This window comes from Lissotriton vulgaris, chromosome 1_1 (assembly GCF_964263255.1).
Source record: "Lissotriton vulgaris chromosome 1_1, aLisVul1.2, whole genome shotgun sequence".
Classification (NCBI taxonomy): Eukaryota; Metazoa; Chordata; class Amphibia; order Caudata; family Salamandridae; genus Lissotriton; species Lissotriton vulgaris.
This window is the reverse complement of record NC_141685.1, coordinates 1,667,748,673-1,667,771,207: the sequence shown is the minus strand read 5'-3', so window position 1 is coordinate 1,667,771,207 and position 22,535 is coordinate 1,667,748,673. Positions and strand designations below refer to the sequence as shown.

The 22,535-nt window shown below is 44.7% G+C and overlaps 1 protein-coding gene across 2 annotated transcripts in view; it reads left to right on the top strand.

Annotated features, from left to right (window-relative positions):
* TMEM209 (transmembrane protein 209) overlaps positions 1–22,535 on the top strand; it is a 344,927-nt gene that overhangs the window by 172,864 nt on the left and 149,528 nt on the right. For both annotated transcript variants that reach the window (XM_086918908.1, XM_086918907.1), the window contains exon 8: positions 2,424–2,599. In XM_086918908.1, coding sequence (XP_086775034.1) covers positions 2,424–2,599 — 176 coding nt within the window. The remainder of the gene's footprint in view (positions 1–2,423; positions 2,600–22,535) is intronic.

Genomic DNA, 22,535 nt, shown 5'->3' with positions numbered 1-22,535 from the left:
CAAGGGTGTCAACAATACGAGAGAGTTCATGCACTGCTACAGAAAAATAGCTGCAGCAACAACATTTCACTGAAATTATCTCCCAAGGGATAAGAAATAAGAAACCAACTACTTTCTCCCACTATGTGCAACGGCTTCATTTCTAGAAACTATGAATTAGTCATCCTTGCTCCATTGTGGAGCTCTTAGTAGGATTGTGTTTTATCAAAAGTTTCCAACCAATGCATTGGATAACAAGGGATGGAAAGGTGGTGGATATTATGCATAGTAAATACACTGTCAGATTCTCCAATTCTCCACCTGCCCTTACACCCACGTTCTTGATACTTTCACTCCTAGGCAGGATGGTTCGGCATACCTCTGAGGAGGAGGGAGGTTGAGCATATTCCAAAACCTAGAAGGGATAAAAGCATTTTCTGCTACCTGTGCACCAGTGCTACCATCCCCTGTAACCAGTACACTGGATGTGCACCGCAAACTTATAAGGTGTCTCATTTCACATTCCAATCTTTGAGGTTTTTCGTAAGGTATTATATCGCTTTGTACCATTGCCAATAGAGTACTCTAAATAGCCCCCCATATGTTCATAAAAAGTATTGCAATCATGGTGTTCTTTCTTTGTCACAAGTGAATTTTCATCTAGCCTTACACATCCCGACAGGTAAAAGTGCAAGACCGAATGAGAAAAATTGGCTTTCACAATTTAGTTCTTCTAATAAATGCATCCAAAGTTGCCTCTAAAACTATTTTGTCATTCTATACTTTGGTACTCTTAAACACTGTCAATCTTGGTGTCTGTTTCTTTTTGAGACATTCTTTCTTCTATACCCTGCCAGTGCCATACTTTAAGTGTATTCTTCATCTGACAGTCACTCAAGTCTCCTCCATTGACTCATGGCCTTATGCATCCTTCTTTTGCCAAATGCAGGTGCCTTAGGAACCAGAGAAGTCAAAGTAAAGGAGATGGGGCAGGGAGCAGATGTAGTCTCAAAAAGGAGAAAAATCTCTGTATGGCCCCTTTCATAAGTATTCCTCAGATCAGACAATTGTGATTGACTCCTCCATATTACCCATATTACAGACTAACGCTCCACCATAATGTCAATCATCAGCAAATAGATGGTTGAGTTAAAGCTTTCTTGAGGTGCAAATGATTGTGCTAGGGCTGCTAGGGTGAATCTACATATCACAACAGCGCATGTATTAGTCCAACCAAACTCCAAGGGAGGCGATCTGAGCAGACGCCTGTTAGGGAGCACAGTGCTTGGACATCTTGGCAGCCTCAGTAACACCAGATCTCTACCTATTTGACTTTGGATTTCCTCTTAATCAAACTGTTTCCTTCCTGAACTTTCTAAAATCTACCACTCCATCACAAAAGTTTCTTTATACCATCAATGTTAAATTAACAGCATAATACTACATTGAAGTACTCAAAATAAACTACTCTACGTTTAACTGTGGGGCTCTAGAAATGGTGTGAACCCATGTCTCACTAACAAAAAGCTAGCTAGCTAGTGCATTGTAGAGCTAGAGAAGACTCAACAAGGAAAAAAGACACCTGAGCTGCGCTTGTGAGGAAAAAATTCCAGGCATTGTTTGTCTTCTACCTTGAGATATCTGGAAATTTACTAAGCATTATGGCATAGGCTCCAAAACCAATAACGTTTTGGTCAAGCTTCATTGCATAAGCTTTTTACATGGTTAGTAGTCTGTATACCACGCTGTACTTCTTGCCTCCTACCTTCAATGGAATTAAGCTTGCTCGTCGATTGTTAATGAATATTTCTGAGTCCAATGATGGTTTACTTGTTATCCTAATTCCCAATCATGGGTATTTTCTCAGAACTCCTCAATATAATGTCCTACTCCATGTGGACCAGAAGAATATATCGGTTTTAGGTCCAAATACACCCTTTACAAGCTTTTGGAATAATTCTAATGGCTTGACAATGTTCTAACATAGGTAAGTCTACTCATAGCAGCACCAATTCTTGCTCTATGTTTCAATCTAAAAAGTCACATGTGGTGTGATGTTTTCAATGAGGTTTATTGGACTGATTTGGTACATTTGGCTCCCCTTTTTAAGACCTAAAATATTGCCTCCTTTGGGCAGGTGCTTTGTTAAAATATTTAAAAATAGAAAATGTAGGTTTAAAATGTATTGCAAGATCCTAAATATTCACTTTTTTTATGAATTCACTACAATACTCACTATTGAGAATTAGGATTATAAACACGTTTCTATGCAGTCTCTAATAAATGGGAGTGTTACCACATTCAAGCTTCCAATTATTTGACATTTAAAGATTTTCACGCGTTTGCAATTAGTAAAACAGTTGTGTTGTGTATACAAAGATTGCACTTTAGTCATGCAAACTTCTTTTTTCCTCAGAGAAACTCATATTATTATATCATTGCAGGAAGTCCAGATTCCAACTCCTCTTCCAATAGCCCTACATTTTGGAACTACAGCCGGTCTGTGGGCGATTACGCACAGTCGCTGAGGAAGTTTCAGTACCAATTAGCTTGCCGCTCCCAAGCCCCTTCTGCGAGTAAAGATGAAGCTGATTTGGGTTCTAAACAGGCTGCTGAAGAGGTATATGTTGCATTTTGATTGTAGCACAGGAAGCATGTGTAATCGTAATAAAAATTATGTCCATTTTTATTTTTAGTTCTAATGTTTCCTGAATTGAATATGAGCATAAATAGCATATGTGTATTTATATATTGTGTGTATTTGTGTTGGTATAAATCTTACACAAGAGAACCTGTGTTATTAGATTTAGGTCTTGCCTTCCGCTGGAAATATTTTTAAAATTATTTTGGCAATGGTCTGCACAAAATGTTTAGAAAAAAAAGTAATCTGTGTTCGAGATAGCAAAATTTGTAGGTAGATCCCTCAAGTGGGTGAAAAAAAAAGGACTTGAGTTGGTGTCAAAGTGCCATTTGCCATTTTAAGTTCTATAGGAATCTTTGCTTTCAGCTGCAGAAAAAAATTGCTGAATGGAACTACGTCAAACTTGGCATGGAAATAGAGCTTTACTGAAGAGTGCCTCTGGTTGGTTTGGTGGTCTGTAGTTTTTGCAAAATCAGCTTTAGAAAAATGTCTTGGGATGGCCTGGAATCAAGTAATATATATCAGGACTGTTAATTTGCGATTGGTCTGCTAACCTGGTATGCAGACTTTAAATTGAAAAATATAAAGCTGAAGTCCAATTAGATGAAGGTGTTTTTTTTCTGTATCGAGATGGTTCAGGTCTGAAGGTCTAGAGCAAGGCTCCCTGATTGGCAAGCCACAACTTAAAGAATAATGTTGTGGCCACCATTACGCATTACAGAATACATTTAGAAAGGAGGATCCATAAGGGGACTGGGGGGGAATCAGGGGTAGTTTCATACACAGAGCTCCTGGTGCCATAAGAAGTGGAGGGGACGGGGTGGGAAATGCTCAGCTGGTAGGGGGATAAAATACCCAAGGGTTGTTAATAAAAAGGCCTAAAAAGACCATTTTGGATTGTGGTTCATAGGTACCAAGACTAGGTTTGCAGTCCCTGAAGACCACAAACCCAGTCAGGGACCTACAAACACATTACCAGGATGTTGGATCCTTGTTAGACATCCTCCTGGGTTTGTGTGCCATAAACCCAAGGGGGATCCTAGTGTTGTGCAAGACTCTTGTCGTGGATTCATGAGGCCAACAGAAGGCCTGCCAACACTTACATTTCAAAAGGTAAATAAAGTAAAACAGAGCTTGCACTGAATGAAGGAAGGCAAAAGGGAAGTTATGGTTGGCTCTGATCATAACATTTTAACACATATATATATATATATATATATATATATTACCTACTGGCGATAGCCAGTAGGTATATATAGTTAGGATTTTTTCTCTATGGAACTTTTGAAAATTCTATGTCTAATAACTTCTGGCGTTTGTGGACGGAATTGGCTGAAATTTTCAGGAAAATGGCACATTTTGTTTCTGAGCAGCTCCTGAAAATTTGGGGGGGGGGTCGTCAATGGGGGGCCGAGAAAAAAGGGGGGTCCCAAAACGCGTTTTTCCCATTCATTTTTCCATAGGGCGGTTGGACTCACTTTTAGCCCGAACGGCTGAATGGATTTCCACGAAACTTGGCAAAATTGTAGGGACTGTTAGCCCGATGTGCCTTTGCTCGGTCTCAATATATGTGCTTCAGTGGATTTTGAGAAATTAACGTTTAAATCAAGATATATATCTGTAACAGCGCTCCGGGCAGCGATCCGGTTAGCGAACTTTTCGCGTATCGGAACTTTGCGATGCGAAGCTGATTGGCCCTCCGGTGTCTGTCAACATTCTAAACAGTCCGGAGCAGCCGCCATCTTGTCTCTCGGTAGGATCGAGAGACAAGAGGAGGCCAAAACAAAGGGGGAAATGAAGGAAAGGGGGCAAGGTAGACCCCTTCTGACCCCCTAGGACTGATGAGGGGGATATTATAGAGCCACGCGGGGCCCCAAAAAAAAAAAAAATCCGATTTTTTCGCCGTAGAGACGCGTCTTGGTAAGCGAACCGGGCAGCTAACCGGGAAGCTAACCGGCAGTGTAACGGGAGTCTGAGGAGTAGCTGATTGGCTGTCAACATTGTAAACAGTCCGGAGCGGCCGCCATCTTGTCTCTCGGTAGGATCGAGAGACAAGAGGAGACCAAAACAAAGGGGGAAATGAAGGAAAGAGGGCAAGGTAGACCCCTTCTGGCCCCATAGGATTGATGAGGGGGATATTATAAAGCCACGCGGGGCCAAAAAAAAAAAAAAAAATCCGATTTTTTCGCAGTAGAGACGCGTCTTGGTACGCGAACCGGGCAGCTAACCAGACAGCTAACCGGCAGTGTAACGGGAGTCTGAGGAGTAGCTGATTGGCTGTCAACATTGTAAACAGTCCGGAGCGGCCGCCATCTTGTCTCTCGGTAGGATCGAGAGACAAGAGGTGGAAAAAAAAAATGTGTAAATGAATGAAAGGGGTAAGGCAGACCCCTCCTGAACCCCTAGGATTGATGAGGGGGCTATTAAAGTTCCCTGCGGGGCAAAAGAAAAAAAATTTGCGATTTTTCGCGGTAAAGGTGCTTCCTGGTACGTTAACCGGGCAGCTAACCGGCAGCGTAACGGGAGTCCGACATATTGTGTTTTTTGAACGTTTGTGATATGTGCACGTGTGGATTTTGTCTAATTAAGGTTAAAAAAATATATATATATCTTTAAGCGTGTTCTGGCGCGCTTACGTTTTGGGTTTGGTTTGCGCTGCAGAGACGATACGTCACGGTTATGCGATGCATCATGAGGCGTCTCACGGGCTACGTGATACGTCACTTAATAAAGAATATATTTTACAGCTATAGATATTAGCTTTTAAAAAACCAATGAAATTCACAGAAAAAACCATAGGTTATAGACCATATATAGTTAGGAATTTGCATTTACAAAACCTTGAAAATTCACTGAAAAAACCATAGGTTATAGACCATATATAGTTAGGGATTAGCATTTAAAAAACCTTATTTTATTTGCACAAAACCATTGAAATTCCATATATAGTTAGTTGCACTAACTATATATCGCGGACCCGCAATCCAATGCTAATGATGTCACATATTACATCATTCATGACATGGTCAGTGACATCACTGATGACATCACTGATGACATCTCAAATGACATCACTGATGACATCTCAAATGACATCACTGATGACATCACTGACATCTCATTTGACATTACTGATTACATCACTGATGATATCATTTATGTGATAATACATCTTCAGACTCTAATATAACCTTAGATACACTCAGTGTAAACAGGCACTCACAGACTGTCACACATCCATGGAGTTACTCACACACCTAGTCAGTCATGCAAAGAATCAATCACATCTCCATTTCCTCAACTATACAGTTATACACACCTTACTTATTCAAACATATAGTAACACATATTTACTCTCTTATACAATCCTTGATACAAGTTCACAATGATTCATACAGCCACTCACACATTCACTGGCTCTTATGTTCAGTTATTTATATATGTCAACTCTCACATGGAGTGTGTTTTACATATGTACTTACTTTGACATGTAGCACTGAGATATCCATTCACTCACCAATATACTCATGCACACAGTCAACTGTCCATACAGCTGTTTCTACATGCACTTTTGAACCCATACACCAGGGAATCAACTGCTCACACATCTATGCACAGAGTTATACACCTCCCAACCACCCACACACATACTCAGTCTCCCATACAAATACTTGGGCAACCATTCAATAACCCATATAGTTACTGATATAGCTACTGATTTAAACATGCAGCAGTTTACAGAACAACATAAATAATAATTGCCAAATTAAGACACTTTAATCACTAACCCATACACTCAGTGAGACACATTTAATCATTCTCTCATACAGTCAGTCATGCACCTACTAAATCCTTCATCCAGACACTTATACATCCACTCATTCTTCAATATGTAAGACATATTTTAACTTTACAGAAACATACAGTCACTGGGTGTTGTCATCAGTGATGTCATCAGTGATGTCATTTGAGATGTCATCAGTGATGTCATCAGTGATGTCACTGACCATGTCATGAATGATGTAATATGTGACATCATTAGCAGTGGATTGCGGGTCCGCGATATATAGTTAGTGCAACTAACTATATATGGAATTTCAATGGTTTTGTGCAAATAAAATAAGGTTTTTTAAATGCTAATCCCTAACTATATATGGTCTATAACCTATGGTTTTTTCAGTGAATATATATATATATATATATATATATATATATATATATATATATATATATATATATATATATATATATATATCCAACGTAGTTTCCCCGTAAAGAGCCTCAACCACACAGGGCGGGTGGTGCAGGAGTACGGAGCATCCCCAAAACATCCAACGTAATTTCCTCCACACTCTGGAAAGGAATGCACCACACACTGGACTGTCGGAAAAACACTGGTTTATTTGTCATCCTCGCAGAGTGCCAGCAAATGGAAAGTCTCCTTTTAGAAGTCTTTAAACCTGACGCGTTTCAGCTGTCTCAGCAGCCTTGTTCACAGGTAACTTTCACGGGATTTTGGCATTTCCTGCATGATTACGCCTGCCTTTTGAGGACTATCGGTCTCCAATGTAGTCTTCAAATACTTCAGTTCCCAAAATGCACTGTAACCCATAGCGCATACTTAGTCTGTTTAAAACTTGCAATTCGTTTTCCTTTTCCCTTTGTATTGTGGGGGCATTGCAGTCTTCTTTTAAAGTTCACAAAGTGCGGTTACATGCATGAGTCTAATTCCGATATTTCACTTTTGCTGCCACCAGTTGCACTCAATTATTAATCAATGTTGGTCTTTCAGTCCTTCGTTTCCTATGGCAGGATGCGGGCGGGTTTGGCTCTTTAGTTAATCACATCCAACGTAGTTTCCCCGTAAAGATCCTCAACCACACAGGGCAGGTGGTGCAGGGGTACGGAGCATCCCCAAAACACGTTGGATGTTTTGGGATGCTCCGTACCCCTGCACCACCTGCCCTGTGAAACTACGTTGGATGTGATTAACTAAAGAGCCAAACCCGCCTGCATCCTGCCATAGGAAACGAAGGTATGATTAATTTCGACCGAGTAAGAAAGGCATCTGCGAGGCATGGGAGTGAAAAGAAAAGTGTTTCATTCACGAAGGACTGAAAGACCAACATTGATTAATAATTGAGTATATATATATATATATATATATATATATATATATATATATATATATATATATATATTCACAGATACCGGTAGTTCAGGGCTTTAGCTTTGCTGCGGTCCTTCTCAAAAAACGGCGTTTTAACATATACTCGCAAACCACCTTTTTATGTAAAAAAAAAAGGTACTCCGGACACTCCAGGATGCTCAAAGTTTTATTTGCAACACAGGGTCACAAACCGACGCGTTTCGCCGTAAGGCTTGGAACTGTGACCAAGCCTTACGGTGAAACGCATATGGTGGTTTGCGATGTGATCAAGCTCCATCCGCGGAGCGAAACGCATCAGGGAGAGCACTTGCTCCATGATTTGCACAATAAATTTCTCCACTGCTACAACTTTCTACGTTGTGATGGCGTTTTATTGAGAATAAGACTCGTTGTGGGGGAGAGAGGTCGGCACCTTTTCAAATCCGCAGTCATAGCGGACAGGTCTTCTTTTATTTATATATATATATATATATATATATATATATATATATATATATATATATATATATATATATATATATATATAATTTCACTTTAAAAAACAATAGGTTTCAGGAATTATATAGTTAGGAATTAGCCTTTAAAAAACCTTGCAAATTCACTTAAAAAACCATAGGTTTCAGGCCTTATATAGTTAGTAATTAGCATTTTAAAAACCTTGCAAATTCACTTGAAAAACCATAGGTTTCAGGCCTTATATAGTTAGGAATTAGCATTTAAAAAACATTGAAATTGCTCCATTATAGTTAGTTGTACTAACTATATTTCGCGCACCCGCAATCCACTGCTGATGATGTCACATATTACATCATTCATGACATGGTCAGTGACATCACTGATGACATCTCAAATGACATCACTGATGACATCACTGACACCTCATTTGACATCACTGATGACATCATCCAGTGACTGTGTGTTTCTGTAAAGATTAAATATGTTTTACATATTGAAGAATGAGTGGATGTATAAGTGTCTGGATGAAGGATTTAGTAGGTGCGTGACTGACTGTATGAGTGAGTGATTAAAAGGGTCTTACTAAATGCATGGGTTAGTGACTACACTGTCTGAATGTGTGCATCAGTATGTCTGTTGTTGTGTAAGCTGCTGCATATGTTGATCAGTAGCTATGTGAGTGGCTATATGGGTTATTGATTGGTTGCCCAAGTATTTGAATGGGAGACTGAGTGTGTGTGTGGGTGACTGGGAGGTGTGTGACTTTGTACATAGATGTGTGAGCAGTTGATTCACTAGGTGTATGAGTTCAAGAGTGCATGTGGAAACCGCTATATGGGCGGTTGACTGTGTGCATGGGTGTGTTGGTGAGTGAATGGATATCTCAGTGCTACATGTGCAAGTAAGTACATATGTAAAACACAGTGCATGTGAGAGTTGGCATATATAAATGACTATACATGAGAGCCAGTGAATGTGCGAGTGGCTATATGGATCATTGTGTACTTGTATCAGTGATTGTATAAGAGAGTAAGTATGTGTTAGTATATGTTAGAATAAGTAAGGTGTGTGTATAACTGTATAGTTGAGGAAATGGAAGTGCGATTGATTCTTTGCATGACTGACTAGGTGTGTGAGTAACTTCATGGATGAGTGGCAGTGTGTGAGTGTCTGTATAGGTGTATGAGTGCATATGATAGTGTTGTATTGAGGAGTGACTGTATGTATGAGTGATTCTATGGGTGAATGAGTGAATGTGTGTGTAGACCTAGGAATCAGCGAGTGCGTATGTAGTAACTGGTATTGGTGTATCTGAAAGAGACACGTTAGTGATAGATTCCTTACCTTAGAATATCTCCAGGCGTCAGACTGGATCCGGAAATTTTTGCGTAGCAATACCCCTGCGCGCTGGTAGGCGTCGTCTGCGGCTCCACGTCCGTCGTCGGCGTCGTGAGTGCCGGGATGACGTCATCGGAGTATATAGACGGCGCCCATGCGCGCTGACGTCAGTTCTTCTTTTTTCCGCGCCAGCTAGCGCAGATCCGGAAGAAGCTCTACCCCCAGTCACTTTTTGACTGAAAACTTTTTTGATCTTTTTGATCCTCTATTTAGTCGATTCTCGACTATCGGTGCCAGGGATGCCCGGGTTCAAGCCTTGCTCGAAGTGCGGCCGACTCATGTCGGTCACGGACCCCCATCGCCGGTGCCTGAAGTGCTTAGGCCTCGACCACGACGATCGAACCTGCTCCGACTGCCGGGCCCTGACGTCGAAGGCTATGCGGGAGCGGTCCCGCAAGCGTCTCGAGCTGAGGCAGTCGGCCCCGCGCCGCTCCAGGTCCCGGTCCCACGGGAGGTCGAGGGACAGGTCGCGAGGTCGGAGTCATCGACGTTCCGGGAGTGGACACCGATCGTCTGGTTCCAAGTCCTCAGGTAAGAGGCATGAGAGGTCGGAGCGACACCATAGATCCTCCGACCCGCCCCGTCGCTCGCTCGATGCGACCGGGGACTCGGGCGACACCGCCCACGCGGCTCCGCGGGAGTCGCAAGCGTCGCCGCCTGCCCCACACCTTCGGGTCCCTGGGCACGGCGCGTCGCAGGAGGAGGTCGAGAGGTACCTCATGGCCATGAGGGCCCTCCCTCCTCAGTCGGTTCCCGTGGCGCCTTCGGGCCGATCGGCTCCGTCTGGAGGTCCTTCCGGGTCGGGTGCTTCGGCCCCGACGACGTCGGGTACTTCGGGCCCGGCGCCGCTGACGACTTCGGTCCCGGCGCCGCACGACCTCGCTGGATCCGGCTCCGGATCCGGGACCTCGCCGGTCGACCCTACGACCTCGCCGGCGCCGTCCCTTCAGGTGTCGTCCCCGGCAGCCGAGGTGGTTGCCGCCCCCGATGTTTCCTACGGTCCTCCTCAGGAGTCGGAGGGGCGCCGCTGGGCGCCGATTCCGTCGGCCTTCGGAGAGTTCTATCTCCACGAGGAGGCCCTGGCTGTTAATCCTGGTTTCCAGGAGCCGGGTGACGAGGAGCAATGGGAGGGGTCCGAGGACCCTCTGGCACGAGATTGCCAGTCACATCAGGACTGGACATATGAGCTTGGGGAGGCCAGTGGTATTGACACCTCGCCAGACACTGGATTTACGTCGCCCCCGACTGTGGCTTCGGAGGCGGGTTCTGCTTACAGTGTAGTGTTGACGAAGGCAGCTAAGGCCTTAAACCTTCAGCTCCCCGTCGCGGCCGTGAGGACTAATCTCCTCACTGAGGTCCTCAAACAGCAGTCCGGCTCCGCGGAGCCCCTCCTGCCGTTCAACGAGGCCTTGTGTGACGTTCTCCTGGGCACTTGGTCCAAGCCCGCCACAGGCCCCCCTGTGGACAGGAACGTGGCCAGACGCTACCGCCCGGCACCGGGCGACCCTTGCTTTTTGTCCACCCACCCCACCCCCGAGAGTCTGGTCATCCAGGCCTCCAACTCCCAGACCGTATTCCCGTCGGCCCCGCCCGACAGGGAATCCAAGAGATATGAGCAGTTCGGGAAGAAGGTCTTCTCGTCTGTGAGCCTAGGGCTACGGTCAGTGAACACCAACTGTCTCTTGGGCCGCTACACCCACACTCTGTGGGACACGGTTGCGGAGGTGCTGCCACAATGCCCTGAGGAGGTCAGGGCTAAACTCAGCCAAACCCTTGCGGACGGCCGAGATGCGGCACGTTTTTCTATCCGGTGTGGGCTGGATACCACGGACTCACTGGGCAGGGCGATGGCAACGACGGTGGCGGTTCGACGCCACGCCTGGTTGAGGTCCGCCAACTTCTCGGCCGATGTCCAGGCCACACTCCTGGACATGCCGTTTGATGGCCGTCGCCTCTTCGGCGACAAGGCAGACCATGCACTGGAGCGTTTCAAGGACTCCAGGGCCACGGCCAAGTCCTTGGGCCTTACGGCCCCACGCCAGCAATCGGGTGCCTTTCGCTCCTTTCGTGGCCACGGAAGGGGCGCCCCACCACGTACCGTCAGCCACGCGCCGCAGAATGTACAGCAACGCGGTGGCGGACGTGGGAACCGCCGTGGCGGTGGTCGGGGCCAGCGGCGAGGCCAGTCCACACCTCCCTCAGCAGCCCCTGCCTCAAAACCTTCCTAGTCCGAGTTTTCAGGCCCATGTGACGCCTGTGGGAGGCAGGGTTCGCCATCACCTCTCCCACTGGCATACAGTCACTTCGGACAGGTGGGTGCTGCAAATTGTCCGAAGGGGCTTCTCCCTCCCCTTCGAGTCCTCCCCTCCATCCATGCCACCTCAATACCACAGTGTGTCGGGGGATCACTTGCGACTTCTGCAAGAGGAAGTTTCGGCCCTCTTGGCCAAGGGGGCCATCGAGCGCGTTCCTGGGCCAGAAGTAGGACGTGGATGTTACTCCCGCTACTTTCTGGTACCCAAGAAGGGCAAAGGGGGCCTACGCCCTATCTTGGATCTGCGGAACGTCAACGGCTTCCTCCGGACGGAGAAGTTCAAGATGCTCACTTTGGCTCAGGTCCTGGCTGCCCTGGACCCAGGAGACTGGATGGTAGCGTTGGACTTGCAGGACGCCTATTTCCACATCCCCGTCCTGCCGGCCCACCGGCGTTACCTACGGTTCATGGTAGGCCACGAGCACTTTCAGTTCACCGTGCTCCCCTTCGGCCTTGCCAGCGCCCCACGGGTGTTCACGAAGGTGATGGCGGTGGTCGCAGCCCATCTGCGCAGGCAGGGGGTATCAGTCTTCCCCTACCTCGACGACTGGTTGTTGAAGGCGGGCTCGCCCCAGACAGTCGTCAGCCACCTCCAGACTACGGCCGACCTCCTGCACTTGCTGGGGTTCTCCATCAATGTGCCGAAGTCACACCTGTGTCCCTCTCAAAAGCTCCTCTTCATCGGAGCGGTTCTCGACTCGGCGCAGTTTCGGGTTTACCCACCCGAACAGCGGGTTCGGGATATTCAGGCTCTGATTCCTGTCTTCAGGCCGTTATCCCGGGTCTCGGTCAGGTTGACGCTGCGGCTTCTGGGGCTGATGGCCTCCTGCATCCTTCTGGTGCGTCACGCCAGGTGGCGGATGCGGGCTCTGCAGTGGGACCTGAAGTTTCAGTGGGCCCAGCATCAGGGCAACCTGTCCGATCATGTCCTGATCTCGGAGGGCACTGCGAAGCAACTGCAGTGGTGGCTCACGGACCGCGACTGGGTCAGTGGCAGACCCCTCTCCCTACCCCAGCCGGAGCACGTAGTTGTGACGGACGCGTCCCTCCAGGGCTGGGGAGGCCACATGGGAGAGGCGGAGATCAGAGGCCTCTGGTCTCCGGCGGAGTCCCGGCTCCACATCAACCTTCTGGAGCTGAGGGCGATTCGTCTTGCACTGAAGGCATTCCTCTCCTCTGTCAGGGGGAGCGTAGTGCAAGTGTTCACCGACAACACCACCGCCATGTGGTACTGCAACAAACAGGGCGGTGTGGGGTCGTGGACCCTCTGCCAGGAGGCTCTGCGCCTCTGGCAGTGGCTGGAACATCAGGGCGTGTCTCTGGTGGTTCAACACCTGGCAGGCTCTCTGAATGCCAGGGCGGACGAACTCAGCCGCCGGTGCATGATGGATCACGAATGGCGTCTGAACTCGGACGTGGCGCAAGGTCTCTTTCGACAGTGGGGAGAGCCTTGGTTAGATCTATTCGCCACAGAAGAGAACGCGCAATGTCAGCAGTTCTGCGCGTTGGAAATTCCAAGGCGGCACTCGCTCGGAGACGCTTTTCGTCGCGAGTGGAGCTGCGGTCTGTTGTACGCCTTTCCGCCTATACCACTTCTGCCCAGAGTGCTGAAGAAGATCAGGCGCGACCGGGCCCAGGTTATCCTTGTGGCTCCGGACTGGGCACGAAGATACTGGTATCCCGAGCTACTCAGCATGTCAGTCGATCCCCCGATTCGTCTGCCTCTTCGGGAGGACCTTCTGTCGCAGCAGCAGGGGACGGTCCTGCACCCGAACCTGTCCAGTCTCCACCTACAAGCTTGGAGATTGAGCGGCGGCAGTTGAGGCCATTTGACTTGCCTCCCGAAGTCTGTGATATCATTCTGGCAGCCAGGCGTCCCTCCACAAAGTCGGTATACGCCTGCCGGTGGAACAGATTTGTGGCATGGTGCACAGCAAAGGCTGTGGATCCTCTCTCTGCACCCCTTTCGGAAGTGCTGCTCTTTCTTCTTTCCCTTGCCCAGCAGGGCTCTGCTCTGGGCACTCTTAAAGGGTACCTTTCTGCTCTATCAGCCTTCTTGAGGCTACCAGATCAGCCTTCTTTATTCAAGTCCCCTATTGTAAGCAGATTTCTGAAGGGCATCACGCACATGTTCCCTCCTGTTCCCTTCGTGATGCCCCAGTGGGACTTGAATCTTGTTCTCACCTATCTGATGTGTGCTCCCTTTGAGCCACTTCATAACTGCCCTCTTCGTCTCCTTACTCTAAAGACGGCCTTCCTGGTTGCCATCACCTCTGCCAGGAGGGTGAGTGAGCTCCAGGCTCTTTCTTCTTCTCCACCTTTCCTGTCTGTTCATCCTGATAAGGTGGTGTTGCGTACACGACCTTCCTTTCTGCCCAAGGTTGTCACGGCCTTCCACATTGGGCAGTCCATCACTTTGCCCACCTTCTTTCCGCCTCCGCATCCCTCGAAAGAGGAGGAGAGGCTCCACCGTCTGGATCCAAAACGTGCGCTCTCCTACTACCTGGACCGCACTCGCCAATTCCGGGTGGATGACCAACTCTTCGTTGGTTACGTGGGCGCGAAGAAGGGGAAGGCTGTACACAAGAGGACCATCTCTAGGTGGATCATCTTGTGCATCCAAGCATGCTACTCCATGGCGAGGAAGGAGCCCCCGGCTGGACTGCGGGCTCACTCCACTCGGGCCACGACAACTGCCCTGGGCCGCGGTGTCCCCCTGCAGGACATCTGTCAGGCAGCCACGTGGGCCTCGCTGCACACGTTCGCAAGACACTACTGCCTGGACTGTCAAGTCCGGAGGGATGGCTTCTTTGGCCGTTCCGTCCTCCAGGACTTTCTGGTGTGATATTGGTTCGCAGACCCACCACCGGGGTTGGTATTGCTGGGGTATCTATTCTAAGGTAAGGAATCTATCACTAACGTGTCTCTTTCAGATGCACAAGTTACTACTTGTGTAACGATATATCTGTAAGAGACATTAGTTAGTGATAGATTCCTTACCGCCCTCCCATCCTCCCCGTTCTGCGAACCGATATTTAGGGTTAAGGTCATCCCCTTTCAGGGCCCTAGTTTCATGGCACCAGTGTTAGTTCTATCTTGGCTCTGCGTATCTGGCACGGAAAAGCTGTGTTATCAGAACTGACGTCAGCGCGCATGGGCGCCGTCTATATACTCCGATGACGTCATCCCGGCGCTCACGACGCCGACGACGGACGCGGAGCCGCAGACGACGCCTACCAGCGCGCAGGGGTATTGCTACGCAAAAATTTCCGGATCCAGTCTGACGCCTGGGGATATTCTAAGGTAAGGAATCTATCACTAACTAATGTCTCTTACAGATATATCGTTACACAAGTAGTAACTTGTGCGTCAATGGTTTCAAGAATGGTAGTCTGTATTTAACACTGGGTGTATCAAAGGTTATATTAGAGTGTGAAGAGGTGCATCTTATTATCACATGAATGATATCAGTGATGTCATCAGTGATGTCATCAGTGATGTCATTTGAGATGTCATCAGTGATGTCACTGACCATGTCATGAATGATGTAATATGTGACATCAGCAGCAGTGGATTGCAGGTGCGCGAAATATAGTTAGTACAACTAACTATATAAGAGCCATTTCAATGGTTTTTTAAATGCTAATTCCTAACTATATAAGGCCTGAAACCTATGGTTTTTTAAGTGAATTTGCAAGGTTTTATAAATGCTAATTCCGAACTAGATAAGGCTTGAAACCTATGGTTTTTTCAGTGAATTTGCAAGGTTTTTTAAATGCCAATTCCTAACTATATCAGGCGTGAAACCTATATTTTTTTTTCAATAAATTTCAAAGGTTTTGTAAATGCTAATTCTATTAGCGGATAACGTTTATATATGTTATTATCCTTCTGGGACCACCTGAGCAACCATCTTGTTTCTCATGAGAAGTGAGGCACAAGAGAGCACAAAACAAGAGTGGAAAACGCGAAAAGGGGCAGGGTTGAGACTCCCTGACCCCCTAGCCCTTCTCAGGGGTTCCCAGACGGACCACCAAGTGCAAACAATTTTGTATTTTTTTTTTTTTTTAACCGCGGGGTACGCGTACGGTGCTTTATTTTTTTTTGCCCTTGGGCTCCTTTTGGGACCCCCTGAGAAGGGCTAGAGGGTTGGGGGGTCTCTACCCTGCCCCCTTTTCGTGTTTTCCACTCTTGTTTTGGGCTCTCGTGCCTCAGTTCTCCTGTAAAACAAGATGGTGGCCAACACTTCCTGGTTTAGACAGTTTGGAATGTTGACAGTCGACTGCCAGCCAATCAGAAACTAACTCGCGCATGTAAGGGTACGCGCACGTACGCGTACGGTGCGCGTACTGTGAGCGCATAAAGATATATAATTTGATCAAATTCAATTTTCTCAACAACTACTGGAGGGATTTTCACCAAATATAGAAAAGGCACTACTGCATACCTGTCCCTACCATTTTGCCAAGTTTGGTGTAATTCCGTTCAGCCGTTCGGGCTGTAGCCGTGTCTAAAGGTCCCATAGAAAATGCCATTTGAAAAATTTCAAATTCAATTTTCTCAAGAACTATTGGAGGGATTTTCAGCAAATATAGAAAAGGCATTATTGCATACCAGGCCCTACCATTTTGCCAAGTTTGGTGTAATTCCATTCGGCCGTTCGGGCTGTAGCCGTGTCTAAAGGTCCCTATGGAAATTAACATGGGGAAAACACGTTTTGGGACCCCCCTTTCGGCCCCCGCTTGACTAATTCCCCCCAAACTTTCAGGGACGGAGCGGAGCAGAGCTGCCCAAAAATTCTGGAAAATTACACACAGATTCCACAATCTGCGCCAAAGTTATTCCCAATAGAATGTTGAGCGCATATAGATATATAATTTGCTCAAATTCATTTTCTCAACAACTACTGAAGGGATTTTCATCAAATATAGAAAAGGCACTACTGCATACCTGTCCCTACCATTTTGCCAAGTTTGGTGTAATTCCGTTCAGCTGTTCGGGCTGTAGCCGTGTCTAAAGGTCCCATAGAAAATGCCATTTGAAAAATTTCAAATTCAATTTTCTCAAGAACTACTAGAGGGAATTACACCAAACATACAAAAGGCACTGCTGCATACCAGTCCCTACCATTTTGCCAAATCTGGTATAATTCCGTTCAGCCGTTCGAGCTATAGCCTCGTCAGAATGTCCCTATGAAAATTAACATGGGGAAAACACGTTTTGGGACCCCCCTTTTTTCTCGGCCCCCGCTTGACGAATCCCCCCGAAACTTTCAGGGAAGGAGCGGAGCGCAGCGAGGCAAATTTAAGGAAAATTACAGGTCCCTCAATCAGCGCCAAAGTTATTCCCAATAGAATGTTCGGAATTTCCTATGGTAACTAGGTCCTAACTATATATACCTACTGGCGACCGCCAGTAGGTAATATATATATAGTAATATATAGTAGTAGGTAATTAATATTTATATATATATATATATATATATATATATATATATATATATATATATATATATATATATATATATATATATATATATATATATATATATTTATTTATTTATTTATTTATCTGAAAAAACCATAGGTTTGACACACGTTATAGTTAGGAATTAGCATTTAAAAAACGTTGGAAATTCACTTAAAAAACCATAGGTTTGACACACGTTATAGTTAGGAATTAGCATTTAAAAAACGTTGGAAATTCACTGAAAAAACCATAGGTTTCAAACATGTTATAGTTAGCTGGACATTTCACTTATAAAAAACCTTTGAAATTCTCCCGTTATAGTTAGTTCAGCTAACTATAACTTGCGTGCCCACAATGCCCTGCTGATGACGTTGCATATAACATCACTCATGACATGGTCAGTGACATCACTCATGACATCTCAAATGGAATCACTGATGACATCATCCAGTGAATGTTTTTTTTCTGAAATTTAAATATGTTTTCTATATGTGTATCACAAGGTCGATGGAAGAAGAAATAGATAAATAAATGTCTCAATGGATGTTTTTTTTGTAAAAATGATTGCAATGTTTAAATATCTGTATCAGTGTCTCACTTTGTCTATAATTGGCTGCATGGGTTGGTGAGTAGCTACATGAGTGTCTATATGAGTTATTAGTTGGCTTTTTGAGTATCAGTATGAGTGTCTGTATGGCTTGTTTGGGAGTATTACTTAGCGCATAAATGCATGAATGAGTGACTCTCTGTATTTGTTTTGAAGACCGCATATATGCAGGACTGTATGGGTGGATGAGTGTGTGTATGGTTGTGTTAGTGAGAGATGGACTGTCTCAATAGTATCTTTATGAGTAGCTACGTACGTTTTAATCTAATATATATGAGTATTGATGTATGTAAGTAAGTGATTATATGTGAGAGTGAGAGATTGAAAGACTTCCTGTATAAATACGTATGTGTTTCTGTAACTCATTTTTTAAGAGAGTAAGTATATACGTTTCTGTGAAAGTAAGTGTAGTGCTGTGTGTATATGCTGTATATGCAAATAAATGTATGTTTGATAGTTTATTTGCATGTGTGAGTATGTGTGTGAGTAAGTGTATGGTGGAGTGTCGGTGTGTAACAGGATGTAGGAAGGTATGAGTACATATGATAAATGAGTACATGTATCAGTGACTATAAAGAACTGTTGGTGAATGAGTGGATGTGGATGTGTATGTAGATGGTGGAATTACTGAATAGCTTGTTGGTAAGTGGTATCAGTATCTCCATTTTCTTGAAAATGTTAGTTTCTATTTTTGAAAGGGTGTATCAAAGGTTACATTACGCTGAGAGGAGGTCTGCCACTCTTTGCAAGGTTTTTTAAATGTGAATACTAAACTATAACATGGCTGAAACCTATGTTTATTTCAGTGAATATATATGCACTGGAAAACTAAACACCCACTTCCTTTACAAAGAAATGGAAAGTTTGCATCTCTGCAACCTCTCTAATTTTTCACCTTAGTCATCTTCCATTCAATCAACACAACAACCACAAATACACACACCTACTTGCTACCATTCTTCGCTGAGCTTATCAATTATTCTTCTTTCATTCAAATTCAAGGTGCAGGCCATTTATTCAGCCTTCTTGATAACTACTACCCATGAATAGCAGTGGTTAATTTGCACGCTTCCGTCCTTTCTTGCGTCTTTTCTACCACACACTGGGGCAGGTTTACAAGCCCATTGCGCCACTTTTGCATCATTGTTCCCACGAGCTTGTAAATCTGCCAAACTGTGTGTAGTTTATGCACTAGCTTTCTTCCTTAGATGTACTAGTTTCTCTTGCTCCCACTGCAGAATCCAACACCCTATCTGTGTTATGACCTGGAAATTCAAAGATCCACTTCACAGACAATGCAGTGGGTAGTTTGCGTCTCTCCAGCCTTTCTTATTTTTCACGTTTTTCATCTTCCACTCAATCTACACATCATACTCTCATCTAATTACTGCATTCCTTAGCTGTGATTATCAACTATTCTTCTATTTTATATTCATATTCAAAGTGCAAGCCCTTTATCGAGCTTTTTTGTTGTAACTACTGTTCCAGGAATTCTGCTCATACACAGAACTATGCATAAAGACTTAGGACCTCCGTAAATTACGGTGTACCAAAACCCACCTTACTACACAAACCCCCTACCAGACTAGCAATCAGTCACTCATTGGTTCTTCGACCTAGAGCAAAAACCCCAATAACTAGTCAACCCAGAACATGCGACTTAAATTACACGAAGTAAACTGGATAACAAGACCACTTTCATTATAGTCTTACACCAGTCCAAAACAAGATGTAAATAAAGACACTTGCAACTTTGAAATGTTTATTTCTAACGCCATAATCTCATGCACAGTACCTTAGATAATACAACCAAACATATTATCAGAAACAAGGTTGTCAGCATTGTTACTATTCTATCAAATACAAACGGAAAAAGCATCCTATAATGTTAAAGGTAAACAAATTTAAAATATACCTACATTTCACCCTCCCTACCTAACAGATTAGTTTATAACTACAGAAAGTCTCATAGGATTAGATGGGCAGACCCATACCTCTGGTAGTCAGCAGTAGTGCATCACATTCAGTGCTCCACAAACTGTCAAGATACGAATGTTCTCCAACTGTGTTTAACTTTGCCTCCACAATGCATTATGAAATGCGCAAGTATCAGAGGTGGGGCCAAAGCTTCATATGCGTTATGGCTCGAACGTGCGAGGATCATTCTGAATAAAAGACACAGTATTCAAGATAACCTTGATGTTCCATGCTCTCACTATACACACAAAACTAGCGAGGCAGTTTACAAATCTAGCATACCAAATTATTCTCATATACACCAAAATACTCGGCTTTCTCTAAACAATATCACAAGTACGTGTCGTGTGCAAATCAGAGCAGGAAAGCAAAAATAGCGTGTAAGCTTCTAATAAACCCATGCTAACTTAACAGGGTGTGAGTGCAAGGCTCAGCCCCACGGCACCCTTCCTTGATCGAAGCACGTGATCTAAACGTGGGCGAATTAGAAACGCAGAGTCCAAGCCTAAAAAGCAGAGTCAAGTTCACATTTCCAAAAAAAATGTATTCGCTTTTTGATAGAAAGCAGTAGCTAAATAATAAAGAATATGTAGAAAAATCAAAGTCTTAATCCAACAGCGTGTAAACACAGTATGTAGCAACAGCCTCCAAGAGGAAGTCATTGTTCACATCTGAAAACATTTCAGCCATCCAATTCAATAGTGGGAATGAACATACATGTTCCTCAACAACCGGCGCCTATCACCATCAAAGGAAAACTTGGGTCATCTTCAATGTACCTGCGTGCCAAGAAGTCATGCGCCACTGCAAAAACATTCCAACATCCCATTATTCCATGTATCGCTGCTGAGGCCATAATCCCGCCGCCAGAACAGAGCAATTCATGAGCAACTAAGGGGCTCATCAGCTGATCATAATCCGAGTTGGGAGACACCGTACTGCAGAGACACAAATCCAGGGCCCATTCGAAATCACAGCTCAGGCAATAGAAGACAGGTTGAACGCATGTGAAAAAGGAAAATCGAAAAGATAATCCATAAACTGCACTCAATGTAGCCAGAGGCAGCGCTCCGTAATAACTAAGCATTCGGTTGCGGGCCAGCAACAACAGGGACATATTCTCGTCTTCTACAAGATGTGCATCCATATTTAACTTAACACATTAATACAAGCACACCGGCAACTAATGTGAGCATTAAGGAGAATCCACCAAAGATGCTGGAAAAAATCGAATGAAAAAACACAGACAAGACACCAAATAAACTTTCTACAGAAGTCACAAGGCCACTGCTTCTAACTTTAAAAAAGTAAGGTAACCCCGTAGTCAAGGACACAATAAAGATACTCTAAATTAACTCCCAAAAATTCAAGAGCACGTCTGTATTTAATACATCATGCACTTCTGTGCGGGTGTTTGCTACATGAAGGACAAATGTTTCTGTAGCAGATATAACAGCGACCTCTTTTTGAGACAATAGCGCTCTTATACGACTCATTTGGTTGACTCTGCTTTCAAGGTCGAAATCGACAGCCAGATGGAAACACCCAGCTTCCCATGCAGAGGAGTTAACACAACTTTTTTTTAATCAAACCTCACGCTCAGTTACAGTAATCACGTAAGCGATGCCTGCTAACATTGCACAACAATCTCCATTATTTCAAAGTAATTAACTCCTGTTTCCAGTAAACTGAACGTTGTTATGATAGCAGGTGTCGGACTACCTTTCCAAACTCAGTCCAAAGTAGGCACATCTTATTTACAAGAACCATGCAATTGTATGCGTCTACAAATTAAGGAGTGATCTGCTGCTATTGTGCAATCCTCGCCATTCAGATAGACTTCTTTTCCCTCCCTCAGGCACCTATATGTAAATGGTAATGACCAAGCTTCATGGACATAGGCGCTGCCTAAACATCCATATCTGACTATAGCATAGTATTTCAAGCAAACCTCAAACTTAAACAGGTTAAAAAATAATGTTATGATACTGTGGATAAGCCACACACCTGATTTGGATCTCCAATGAGTGACCACTTCTAACCATTCTCATAGCGCGCCCTGTGCTCTGATTTGACAGTGAGAGAGTGATCGCACCACAGTTTATACTGCTAATCATTCTCAGCATACGCTACGAATACGCTTTGACGTTAATGCGTCGCATCAAAGCTTCCGTTTGATGTCATGTACGGCGCCCCGTACGCGAAACACGCAAATGTTTTTATATTGTTTAGAAACATATATTCATGTATTTAATGAACATACTAACAAAAGACTTAATCTAGGATAATTATGAAATCATTTTTTGAAACTTTTAAAAATCTTATATTACTTCTATTTTGTATGCGTGGAACTGCGTGGCCCTCCGCCTGCTTACCTAGACTCCACCACGCCCAGACCCGGTTCATAAGCACGTGTGATCGTCACCACAAAACCATTAGCACTCATATCGCTTTACCACACGTGCTTTTACAACTAGTATGCATTTACCACGCATAATAAACACATAATCTTAATAATAAAATT